This window comes from Meleagris gallopavo, chromosome 3 (assembly GCF_000146605.3).
Source record: "Meleagris gallopavo isolate NT-WF06-2002-E0010 breed Aviagen turkey brand Nicholas breeding stock chromosome 3, Turkey_5.1, whole genome shotgun sequence".
NCBI lineage: Eukaryota > Metazoa > Chordata > Aves > Galliformes > Phasianidae > Meleagris > Meleagris gallopavo.
In genome coordinates this window covers 57,960,439-57,974,360 of record NC_015013.2, presented here as the reverse complement: position 1 = coordinate 57,974,360, position 13,922 = coordinate 57,960,439, and the positions used below count along the sequence as shown (strand labels likewise).

Sequence of the window (13,922 nt, the reverse complement as noted above, 5' to 3'; positions counted from 1 at the left end):
CTCCAAGTTTACTCCTAAGCTAACTACAGTTTATATCCTATGGTAAATTGTGATTACAGGGAAACTGCACCTTGCTATGATTTTTCAGTGTTGATAGTGGTCCTACGTTACAGCTGTACAAATTGCTGGAGAGTAGTGAAATATTTCATTTCTTGGTTATGAAAATGCAATCAATAAAAGAACTGGCATGCCACATGAAAGCTAGTTATCAGTCACTCATCTACAAGCAAAATTGAAACCTGCAGCAATGACTTCGTACAGCATGTGCTGTACAACTAAATCTTGCTCAATGGCCTTAAGTTGCAGCAGGGTAAGTTTAGGGTGGATATCAGGAAACACTTCTTTACAGAAAGGGTTGGTTGTTAAGCAGTGGGATAGGCTTCCCAAGGAGGTGCTTGAGTCACCATCCCTGGATGTGTTTAAAAACGTGTTTGGATGCGGTGCTCAGGGACATGATTTAGCAGAGGGTTGTTAGGGTAGTATGGGTAGGTTGTGGTTGGACTTGATGATCTTTAAGGTCTTCTCCAACCTGAGCAACTCTATGATCGTATGACAAAACACGATCAATTGCTTCTCAAACCCCACAGAAATATACAGATATCTGACAGGAAACAGAAGGGTTATGTGTGCACAAAGCCTGTGACAAAAAGCCAGCCAGCGCAAGGAAGCTTCAGTTTTGTTCTAAGCTCCTCTCTGAAAGTACCAGATCCCTAACATGATGCACAGTATAAAACTAGCATGTAAGACAAGATCAAAATCAACATATACATGCAGCAGTAATAAGTTATAGTACATTCCCCTGTTCACTCATCCCCCCATCAAAAAAAAAAATCAGAGCTAGACTCCTGGTCAGTTCTATGTCTTTTGTAGATTCATTAATGAGCAGGTGGAAGAAGCTTTGGCTTAGTATCCCAGCTTTGAGTCATCATCTCTTAAAAACAGCATGCATTTTTGTTCTTGATTACGGTACTAATTCCCCTACTTTGCTTTTGTCACAGCTGAGGCTGCTACAGAAGAAAATACTGTTCTCCCAAGTTACCTCAAGCAACTGAGTTCTGAAATGCTGCCAGTTCCCAAAATCCTCAAGCAGGTCATTCAAGCATGAATGCTCATTTGTCCATTTTTCCTTTCCTATGGTCTTACTCTCATGCAATAGTTTTCAAACTTAACTGAAGCAGCGTTCATGTTTTATGAATCCAAATCCATAATAAACAGTTGACGATGCAGAAAGTGAACACAACTATAAGTACAAGAATTAACTAACAAATCCTTAGTGGTTGCCCCTTCTCCCCAATATACAAACAAAAGGTTCCACACATTGTTTAAACTTTATTTAATCTCAGAACCATTGCCGTGTTACACCTATCAGACTGGAATTTATTCATTTTGATGTTTCAGTTTTCACAATTGGAACGGATGACGTGAGGATCCATGTCCCCCAGTGTTGTGGTGCAGTCAGTATTGGTCCAGTAAGACAAAAGTTCTGCGGTCATTTTATTTTCCTTTAGATACATGAAGCATGGCCTACCATTACTGTCACCCTTTAAATCTGCAATTTATATAAACAGGATGAGGTGGAAACTTGCTCCATCATTTGTAGGAAAGGTGACATGAATATTCTGTACTTCAACAAAGAAACAAACACAGGATTTTGTTTTGTACTGTTGCAACCCTTTCATTTGAGGCAAAACACCCCCCCTGCTCCTCCCCTCCATAATAAGTGCCAAAGCATTTCCAGATTTGATTTTCATCAAGATTTCCAAACCGGCAGATTTTATTTTCACACCCTCTTCACAATAGACAAGATGCTTACCATATACTTAGGATTACAAGTTGTCACTAAAAGAAAACTTTACACAACCACTGTACATTTAGGTTGAAAAAAAACTGTCCTTGCATGAAAAATATACCTAGAAATCAAGTGGTAAACAAGAGAAAGCATTAAGAAAAGATTAACCTTTTTATAATGTGCCATTTTCAGTTTATCAACTCCTCCTCCACTTTTCATTCACACTGTTTTTACCTATAGTATTCGTTAAGGCAAACAGCTAATCCATTTCTGAAGAGGTGCTGTGGAAATTGTGGACAAACAGCAAACATTTGGCATTAAAATAGATAGCACGTATGTAGCCTCTAGTAATATACATTAAGCATTTTTCTTGGACTTCAGGATAATGACAGGGGAGGATGAACATGCTAACAATGTCAAATAGGCTTAAAATTTAGCGTCCAAGCAATTTCTATTAATGCTTCTGTAGTTTTCAAGCTCTAAGTAGTATAGAATTTATGCAAATGCATTAAAGAATTCTAGCTTGGCAAGTACACCCAAGCAGGTTATTAAACTATATATACAGAAAGTGATAAATACAGAATTAAAAGAGTCCTTCTGCTTCTCCTTATAGCCTTGAAAATCGACAAAAAACTTGAGGACAGCTCTACAATATTAAACATTAGGTAACCGCAGGAAGTGGGAAACCTAACTACACAAATCGATTAAAATACTCAGATGACTTCGTAGTGTTTAATACAATTCAGTTCGTAGTCAAGGGCACAAGACAACATTTAACAAAAATAATCACATCAATTGACCTAGAAATTAAATGTAAATAGATATGAATACAATCTCCAAAATCTGTCTTTAAGTGAACATTAACCATTTATTCAAAGTTATACAAGAGTTTGAAGGATAAAGTCTTCTTCTGCAACAGGAAACCAACTTACAAGTTTCATGTCTCAGTTGAATTGCAGTGGAGGTGAGCAGGGCAGGGGGAGGGAGGGAAGGAAGGGTGAACAAACAAGTTAGTAGGCCCCATCTAGGCAGCTAGAAAGTAAAAACGGGCTCAACAGCAGCCTCCACCAGCTTGTTGTCCTCCCTGATTGCCTGCAAGTGTTGCGTTAGTAGCAGCATGTTGAGGGCCAATTTTTATGCCATTTGCCTGAAATGAAGTTTAATACACAGTAAAATTATTGCACAACGTTAAATAAACCTGAAATGTTTTTCTAGCACACACAATAAATACAGCAATGATTTTTTTGCTTAGCAACAATTAAATATAATTTAAAAGGAAGTTTCTTTCCTCCTCATTTAAATTTTATAACCACGTTAGACTTTGTACCTTAAGCACCTAGCATGAAAACACAGTAAGAATCACATGTGAATACTGCATGGCGTAAGGCTTTAAAAATACCTAGCATTTGCCAGGAACACGTAACCTCCCCCCTCTCACCAAAACCTCCACTAGTTTAATAGTTCAGTATAAAACTTCTCCTCTCTAGACAGCATTTCCTTCTGTGTTGAATCAGCTGTACGGGCTAAGGGCATACGAGTGTTCTGTGTCATCAATAATTTCTATGATCCCGAAAGACGTGGCTACTTGCCAAGAACCCACACACAGCGTAGCTCTTTCATTCATCAAAATCACACTTATATCTTAACCCTCACTCCCTCAAGTGGATTTTACCTAAAAATACAGCACTTTGAGCAAAGTAATACAGTAGCTTCAGAAATTAAGCTCTTAAGGAAACTTTGCGTCACAGTAAATCTCAGATTTATAGTGCTTGGCAGTTGTTCTGCAACAGTAGTAGCCTTGGGGTTTCTGGCACTAGCTCAGTATTGACAGCAGCTGATGTGGTTTCTTTTCGCTCTTTGACTCCTCTTTAATAAAAAGCATGCCCTATGGCTCATTGGTTTTGCCCCCTCTGGGCTGGTAGCAACTTCTTGAGGAATCAAGGAGCCAGACCTGGCATAAAGCCAAAGAAATAGCACGGACTGTTGGCTCCTGACAGCATATTGCAATCAAAGCTCCATAAGGCACAGTAAAGCAATCAGCCACTATATGAAACTTGACAGATAGAATGAGCATGCTTTTTCAGACACCGATTACTGTCCAATTTATATTGTACTGCATGTATGTTCCTTAAAAAACTGCTAAAGACAGTTTTAACTTTTTCCATCACTAAACTGAACTTAAGGGGTGTTTTGCCAAAACACCATATATGCACATCCACATTTTTCAGTCAGAATTAGTCTGAATGATTACTGGACTCTTACTTAGCTACAAGTTTCTCAATGCAAATACTTCATAGTACTGAAGTTTCTCATCACTTCTGTAAAAATCAGACGAGCAATATTTTTATTGATCAAAGTTGTCTTATGTTGAGCTCTACACTGAGCAGAAAGAGGTGAGTTTAATTGAGTCCTGACAGTTCTTTCACTGCTTTTTGAACGCCTCTGCAAGGACCATCAGGCTAGAGAGAAGTGTCAGACTGACAGTCCTGGACAGAGAATCATAACAGATTTCCACGTGTGCTTTTACCAAGCATCTTAGCAATGACATTTAGAGACACGGGGTAAAAAACTTGTGCACCAGAGATGAGTGAACACATAGCGCTGCCAAAGCTGAACTGTTCTATATGGTGTTACTTTTCATGCAAATTCTACCTGGAATTTGTATGATCCTAATGGATATTTATTTCCTCTAACTCTGAATTTCAGCTTGCTTTTTCTACAGGCACGAACCTATCTTGTGGCTGCTCAACATTTTCAACAGCGCTGTCATTTCAACATTTAAGAGAGATTAAAGGGCTTTCCTGGCTCTTGCATTACAGAAACATTCCCTGCTCTGTACCACAGCCCCCACAAAAACAAGCCAAAAAGCCCAGCCCTGATAATCTGTAATTTCAGTAATGTGCATAGACAAAATGGCTAATCTTTTACTCCCTACAGAATCCAGCCACCTAAACCAGGAACATTTCAAAAGTCTTTTATGTAACTCTCAAAGCAATCCCTCCCCTACACTGGACAGCTCATGGAGTGCATCTGGCATATCAACATGGTCCTCCATTTACATAGTGGAAAATTATCTTTGAAAACAGATGACACCATATGGAGAAGTGGATGAAAGTGGATTTTCTTCTCTTTTGGGGATTTATATTATTTTGTGATGCTTCATGGATGGATAGGGTCACTTATTTTAATCCATTTTTATCACAATAGCAGACAATTCTATATCCAAATGGAATAGACAAGTATTTTACTGTCTAGCATTCTAAGGAAGTTGAATTTTGTACCTTAAAAAAGAAAAGTCACACACTTAGAATACTTAAAAGTTACCTCATTATTTATGTCAAAAACTCCTTCCTGGATTTTCTCGTAGATCTCCTTTGCAGTGTTAATAAATGCCTACAAAAGAAAGAAAGAAAGAAAGAAATAGACTAGTGAATGTGATATCCTGGCTTAAGATATACTAACTGCAGTCCATCTCATGTATAGTTTATTCAGCAAGACCTTTCCTTCTGACCTGAGGAGAACAGGTATGCCAACAGCATCCTGTAACCTACCCTGAAGTAGCAACAGATCATATGCTATTTACAAAAACAGTAGCCAGTTCATAACAACTGTATTCTACAATCTGTTGTCCAGTAATTACAGGGGAAAAAAAAAAGATATACAAATTACTTTTAAATTATTTATTTCTGACCCTTATGGATAGATTGTGTGGCAGATGGTTTCCCCTACCCTTAATATCTTTGTAATAGGCCACTCTAGATTAGAGTGCTTAGCAACATAAAACCACACGGTACTTACAATGATGATGTAAGGATGCTGTCTGCTGGATGAAACCTTATGCTATCATTTAATATTCACCTAATTTTAAGAACGTATTCTCTTTAATTAATCTTGCTCATGGTGGGCAATAGACATCTGAATAATAGAAAGAAAAGACTCTAAATTTTATTATGATTTCTGAAAATGTATTATGTTAATTCAGAGAAAAGACTTCAATACTGGGTCTGAAAGAATGAATGATATAGATGGTTTCGGTTAAAATTTAAGATCGACGATTCTGTTTTTCATCCCACATTTAACTTTATAGGTCAAATAATGCCTAAGACAATGTATAATTTAAGAGGTGATTAACAGCAGCTAATAATGGCAAGCCATATCAAATATACAAATACATTTTTATTTCAAAATACCATCACTACACAATCACACAAGGTATGCTATCTTCTGCACAGGCCTATTACAGCAAATACAGATCTAATTCAAATATAAAAAAGTAAACAGGGTTCACGGAGAGGAACAAATCATACCTTTCCTCATTTCTACACTGGAAGCATTTGACTGCTGAACTTGCCACCAGAGCTTTGTTTCCTAATTAACAGGACTGATATGTTTTCACCTTTAAAGGCCTTACAGCTCCCCAGAGTAATCAATCTACTGCAGCTCAATTACTGCACCAAGCACACACCACAGCCAGTGAAGGAGACTTGAACGACTGCGGCAGGAGCGGAAAGATATGAATATGCATAAACTCTAAGTGGGTGATCGAATCATCACAGAGGGTCATGAGAATTTGCAGCAAAATAATGAGAAGAATTAATCATTGCAGATTCACAAGGCACTTAGGAAGTGAGTTCGTTTTTCAAACACGCGTTAGAGTTGAGCAGAAAAATTGGCTTCCAGCCAACTATGAATTGATTCAAATTTCTCAGAAACTGAAGTTTTCAACGTGAGAGAAAAAATTCAACCTTATCTTGGCTTCTGATAACACGCTAATTATTGTAACAGCCTCATGCATGAGCCTGTTGAAAGGCATATGCCTAGAACTTTGGAAACTCACAGCCGGGATTTGAGGACGCTTGCTCACTGCCGATTAAAAAGGGCATTAAGCAGAACTTGGAGTCTTAAAAACATGTTATGATAACTTCGTGTAAACAAGCACTTAACAATTGGCACATCTAACAATTACAGAACTAGTGCTGGCTAAGTATACTTAGGCTCTTGGAATTTATTTCATAAGAATTAAATGACATCTATAAAAATTGCTTTAGACCCTCCACCTAGAAAATTATCAGATTACAAACTCCAAACTAACAACAGAAAACAAGGTATCTTCTGGCTGCTCACATTCAGGAACACATCCCTGCAACAATGCACCTATCCTCACAAAAATGATAAAGCCCATGGGGAATGGCAGCGTGATTTAACAACACTTGGGCCACCCAGGTCACCCCCCATTCAACACAGTTGTTACACAAGGATTGTACAAAGCAAAAAAAAAAAAAAAAAAAAAAGACACACCAAATCCAGTACAGATGATGTATTTTAACATTTAAATGCATTTCCTGAGAAAGTCTTGGTCTGAAGGAAAATAAAAACATCCAAATATTCCATTTACCTCAGTTCTATCATTTCAATCATCTGGAAAAGATATCATCTGATTACCAAATTCCTGACTGTGATTCAGGTTTGCTGAATATTAGTGTTAAAACAGCACGTAGTAGTACCTGCACTGCAAAATGCCAAGCTATACTGGGCCACATATAAGGAATTCCTATTTGAAAACAATGGTTTCACACAACTAGTGCAACTAATAGATCTACTTCTTGTTGTTTCTTTTTTTTTTCCTGTCAGCATGCATTCTGAAAAATTACTAATCAGTCACAAAAAGACTAGCATCCCTTGAGACACCCATTTGTTTTTTGCACCCATGTATTTTAAGGAAGCTTATGCTTCAAAGTAAAAGTGGACTTGAAATAACCACCTGACAACCCTGCTAATAAAAGACTGTAGTCACTTTAAGAATACCCTATCAGATGTTGGCACTGTATGCTAGTGTCCCAATTAGCAAGGACAAGAAGGTGAACTCTGTCTAATTGGCTTCTTCTAAAAATCTCTTTTTATACTGCATGTCCTAACTCTTATCTGGAACATACAGTATACTGTAAACCCTCCATTATTTATGGGCAGTTTATCTGTTTGCAGATTAACTGAGTTACAGACACAAAAAGACAGAGCAGTTTCCCCTCAAAGCCAGTTTGGATTTACTAGACTATGTGCAAGGAACTGCAGGAACACAGCTGTAGCACTTCCTATGCCAACTTGGATCCAGGTGCAGTTGAGCCACTTCTACACAAGACAGACTTCAACCAGTAAGCTCTCATGGACCCAGGCTGGCTGCCTATCAAGCCTACTGCACATCCTGGTAACACCACTGCCACTAACGCACAGTACAAAGACACTCAAGCCCCTCTACCTTCGATGAGCTCAGGTCCATCCAGGTTTATTCCCACCACCTTAGGATAGGTGGTACTAGATTTGTTCTGCCCTTGTATGCTGTCACTTGAAAAGACAGCAAGCTCCTACACTACGCTTACAGGGCTCATGAAAGAAGAGTTGAGTTCTGCAAGCAGAGTACGAAAGACTTCCAAATACACAAATTCTGGGCTACTTTTGAGGAAATTTAAAGAAAACAATGTAACTTGTGGAATATACCTACACTTAGTGTTTAACACTTGATTTTACTCTTCTTAAATCACAAAAGCTACCGACAATTTTAAGCTTGACTACCTGTTTTACATTTTCAAAAAAGGCTTGAAGAATTTGTTTTGTGATTTCTTTCAGTACAACGCTTCTACTGTGTTCACTTATAACTGGGTTCTGAAATACTGACAAAAGTCAAACTACGCTGAAGAAAATTATATTAATGTGCAAGTGGGGAAAAGCAAGTCTTGTAAGATGTGATCAGCCTGCTGTGTCACCTGCACTTAGTGCAAAGCAAATGAAGGATGGTTTTAAATTAGACTACATGAGTATATTATTACTTTAGATACTTACATAAGGAATTTCCTACATCATACTGACAATGGAAATCAAGAAGCCTCAAAATACCATTGTTAGAAAACAAACCCCAAAAGAACAACAATACAACAGATACAGATACAGAATTCAAAATAAATTACTCCTAAAAAACACCAACTATAAAATTAAATCAAATTTAACATCCATTTTATCAGACAGAGTAAACAAGTAATGAAGGTTTGCTACCCTTGAGACAAAACCAGGAAGAACGAGTTTATTACTGGTAAAAACAGAAACACACACACAACAGTGCTGAAAGCAAAGGGAATTCTTGCTCCTTTTTTATCATATCTAAGATATACTAAACATAACAGTAAGATAAAGGCACCAGAATGCATGTTATGGAACTGCTAGTTTAGTTTTTACTTGGCAGATGTGACAAGATGTGGAAAATACATCTATTTAAGGCATTATTTGCACATCTGCAAAGTGTAATGTCACACTCTTTTTCAGAGATCTATTCCCATGATGAGTATTTGATGACTTAGTTGCAGGCTGCACACACAAAAGACTTGTAAACGAATAACTGATACTTTTCAAAACTCATATTTTAAAGTGCTTTGCTTAAAATAAATATATATTGGGTTCTGCCTTTCCAGTTCATGTAATATGCTGCCCTCTGGTGGTTATATTAAAGTTAAATTTAGAGCTTTTAAATACGTATCAGTTTGAATTCAAAATCACAGAATTGCCCAGGTTGGAAGGGACCTCAAGGATCATGAATCTTCAACCCCCTGCCACATGCAGGGCCACCAACCTCCCCATTTAATACCAGACCAGGCTGCCCAGGGCCCCATCCAATCTGGCCTTGAACACCTCCAGGAACGGGGCATCCACAACCTCTCTGGGCAGCCTGTTCCAGCACCTCACCACTCTCTCTGTAAAGAACTTCCCCCTGACATCCAACCTAAATCTTCCCTCCCTCAACTTAAAACCATTTCCGCCTTGTCCTGCTGTTATCTACCCTTTCAAAGAGTTGACTCCCCTCCTGTTTGTAGGCTCTCTTTAGATAGTGAAAGGCTGCAATGAGGTCACCCTGCAGCTTTCTTTTCTCCAGGCTGAACAAACCCAGCTCCCTCAGCCTGTCTTTGTAGGGGAGGTGCTCCAGTCCCCTGATCATCTTTGTGGCCCTCCTCTGGACCCTCTCCAACAGCTCCTTGTCTTTCTTGTACTGGGGACTCCAGACCTGGGGAGTTCTAGAGCTCCAGATGGGGAGTTCATTACTAATTGTAAGAAAACATTAAAAAAAAAATATCAAGAACACTGAGCAGCTACACACTTCACAAATACCAAAGCATGACCTTCACCTATGTGGTCAGTCAACAGCTAGAATTCCTCTTTCCCAGTCTCCTTCCTTCAGCAGTAAGATACAATATAGATCATTACCCTAGTACTGAAGGATACATCTGGAAGGTGTAACAATATAGACCACAAAAGGATTTACTCAGTAAGGCATTCTATATCCCAGAGTGTAAGTAGCACTAGACAGCCATTCTACAGAATGGGATCCCAAAGCTCTGAACAGCTGTTTTACACACTACACTTCTGATCTTCAGAAAATAGCCTGGGACACTGAAATGGTTACAGAGGAGTTAATTATCAAGCAGTAGGTAAGTATATAGTACATAGGGAAGCCACACCACACAGGTGTCCTAGCGCATCTGTAGCTTTATACTTAAAGTGCACAGACCCAAAACAGTAATTTGCCTGTGCAATCTCTGGCAAACTTACTGGAAAGAAGCATATTAACTAGATCCTCAAGTGTCTTAGGAAGTGCTGCAGTTGCTGTTGAACAAAGGATGGAGCATCTGAAGAAAAAAACCCACAAGCTAAAACCCCAGAACTAAGGATCAGTCTGTCAAGAAAAAAACCTATGGCTCACTCAGGAAGTCATATAATACGTTTCACGCTCTTCTATTAAGCCTGGAAACCTCAGCTAAGAGTTTTGATTCTGATGATGCCTCACTACATCCGAAAATCCTAAGAACTGCGGAAGGTCCTCTATTACTTACAGAAGAGTTGGGACACTGTCCTAACCAGCTTCTCACAGCTCAAGTGTCACAGAACTTGGGTTTCAAGGAACTCAAGAAATACTGGTTTTGATACAACTTAAGTAAAATCTAATTTAAACAAAAATCTTTCACAAACAAGAAATCACTCTTTTGCAAGTTCTAGTCAGATTACATCTTATGTGTCGCTTTTCTATTAAAGCTACTAACACCTCAAGTTTTCAAATTTTATTAACTAAATCTCTGCTAACTAGATCACCAGGTCAAACAGCTGGTGTGTACCAGCAGCTATATTTAAAGAGAGGAAAAACGTAGTTCTAGGAAACATCAGTTCTAATTTGGAAGCTGATAATAATCATTCCATCTTTCTGTGGGATTTTCATTTTTAGTTTGTAGACTACTACAAAGACTCTCTTTCTTCCCTTATCTGTGACTGAGCAGTACCCCTGTTGCAAATACAGGGGGTTTGAATATTCATTTTCCATTTAAGCAAAAGTATGAAAGAAACTGTCTGAAGAGAAAATTAAGTTACAAAATTGGAATAAAATTGTCCAAAGACCATCCAGCTGTACATAGCCAAAGTGCTCAATTGTTGAGTTGACATGGTTAGTCCATTCAGTTTTAATCCTAAAAAATTAATACATTAATGCATTCATTCTATTTATGTGCAGACAACTTGGAACAACAAATACAGTAGTCAAAGATGAAAGCTTGGCAAAGGGCTACATAATCCCATTGACAGGGGAAACAACTTACTGAAATCAATTCTCAAACCAGGAGTCAGTGATAGGCACGTTTAAAGTAAATGAGATCAGCTCCTGAACAGCAATGGTGTCTGGTGCTGGCTTGTTCAGTATCCAGAAAATTCTTTTGCTTAAGCTTGATTGTGTTAATAATTATTGAACTAGCAGTATAGAATGCAAGAGGAAGGCAAAAAGTTATTCCAGCTTTCCAAATGCAGCTAGGAATGTAGTAGATGGATTCAGAAAAGATATTTCAGGGATGAAAAGATAACTACCAAGTGCTAGTATCATAGGACAGTTACCCTGAGTTCATGCAGATGATCCTATTCTACCTGTACCAGTGTTAGATAGAAACCATTCGACAAGCTCTAAACTGCAATTTTCAGGTAAAACCAAAACTAACAGTTCTATATTGCTGTTGAACTGCTACTGAAAAATGCAACACAGGCGTTAGTATCTTTTGCTAACAAGACAAAAAAGGTCTTTAGTAAAATTCTGTAGTTTTAATTAAAATATCAGTTACTTTCCTACCTTACATTAAAACAAGTACAGACATGTCTGAAGTCTAAAGCTTAGAACTGTGCATCTATACTAGTGAAAAGCTTACTCATAGGTATCACAATGCTTTCTTGGGAGAAAAGTAAATAAGACATTAAGTTCTGCAAATGGTACCTTAGAGCACACTATAAGAAAACACACACAATATCTACAAGTTGTGAATAGGATAGAGGAGAAGTATAACAGATACAGTAACTAAACCTAAAAGTTAACACTAGATAACTTTCAGCATAGAAAAAAAAGTTAAATGTTTTACATCAGATATCAGCATGTATCCCGGTCTAAGAAAGTCAACAGGCATGTTCAGAGCATACATTGGAAAACATCTTCAAAACATTTAAAAAATTATTTCAACAGAATTGTAAAGAAAAAATGCCCATTGTAGACTGCTCAGAACACACTGAAGAAAAAGAGCACCCCAATAAAATCATGTTATGTTGATAGCTCTTTATCTAGCTTGACGGCTATAGGGAGAAACTAAAAAGAAGTGCACAAAACCAAAAAAACTTCCCACAAATACAGTATGGCTGAAGAGGCTACCATAACTGGTCTTCTGGCAGCAGTCAAACAATAGACAGTCCAATAACAACTTCCCTCCAGTCCTTTTATCCTTCTAATGATTCAGAAACTTCCACCCCATCGCACTCCATATGCAACATGATGATTTAACTCTGTGGCCATGCTGATTTCTTACAAACCCCCAGAGAAGCTATGAAAGAAAAGCCTGCCTACTTCCCACTTAATGGTCTACTACGCAAACAGGGCATCAGCCTCCCGTAACAGTCTTGCACTAGATGAACAGCTAACAGGATATTATTCATATTCTCCACTGCTAAACATTCACATCTGAGATGCAGGTTAATAGATAATTCTGAAGAATCATAGAATGGTTTGGGTTGGAAGAGACCTTTAAGATCATCTAGATCCAACTCCCTGCTAGAGGCAGGGACACCTCCCACTAGATCAGGACTCAAAGCCCTCTCCAGTTTGGCCTTTAACACCTCCAAGAAGTGGCATCCACAACCTATTAGAACACAGTGAATATTCTAAAATTGCCTAAGATCCAAGCACCAAACAAGGACATGGTACTGCTGCTGTGGCTAGATATTGACTAGAGCACTACACAGTGGTAGAAATAAGGATTAGCAAAGAAAAAAAACCCAAAAAACAAAGACAAGCCCACAAAGACAGAAGCAGATTTGTTCATTTAAAGATATAGTCAGACTCTAACATTATGATTGTAGTATTATTGGATCATGTTCAAAGAAAGGCAACAAAGCTGGTGAGAGGTCGAGCACATGCCTTATGAGGAGCGGCTGAAGGAGCTGAGAATGTTCAGCCTGGAGAAGAGGAGGCTCAGGGGAGACCTTATTGCTCTCTATAACTACCTGAAGGGAGGTTGTAGTGAGCTGGGGGTCGTCTCTTCTCTCGTGTAACAGGTGATAAAACTAGAGGGAATGGCTTCAAGCTGCGCCAGGGGAGATTTAGGTTGGACATTAGAAAATACTACTTTTCTAATATTACAGCACTGGAACGAGCTGCCCAGCGAGGTAGTGGAGTCACCGACCCTGGAGGTGTTCAAAGAACGGTTGGATTTTGTGTTGAGGGACATGGTTTAGTGAGAACTACTGGTGATAGGTGGATTGTGGACAGGATGATCCTGTGGGTCTTTTCCAACCTTGGTGATTCTATGATTCTATCATTATCCTGCAGAGATTTGTGGATGCCTGGCCACAGGTTTTTTCTGCTTAAAATTTCAGCCAGGTAAGTTCAGCTGATTTATCTCAAATTTTCTGTTTAGCTTCTATATCCTCAGCTAGTCACAACATTATCATTTCTTTCTAGTCCAGAAGTGACATACTGGAAGCTACGTCTGCCTCAGTTCTGAATATCTATTCTTTCCTCTAATGTTGCCCATTTCACACTATTTATTTCCTTGTTCCCCTCTATTTTTTTTTTTTTTTT

The 13,922-nt window shown here is 38.4% G+C and overlaps 1 protein-coding gene across 1 annotated transcript in view; it reads right to left on the bottom strand.

Moving 5' to 3' along the window:
* Positions 1 to 1,309: 1,309 nt before the first annotated feature.
* RAB2A (RAB2A, member RAS oncogene family) overlaps positions 1,310 to 13,922 on the bottom strand; it is a gene marked incomplete at its 5' end in the record, with an annotated part of 33,390 nt that continues 20,777 nt past the window's right edge. Inside the window, 2 exons of the mRNA XM_019614350.1 lie at positions 1,310 to 2,936; positions 5,114 to 5,182. Coding sequence (XP_019469895.1) covers positions 2,841 to 2,936; positions 5,114 to 5,182 — 165 coding nt within the window. The remainder of the gene's footprint in view (positions 2,937 to 5,113; positions 5,183 to 13,922) is intronic.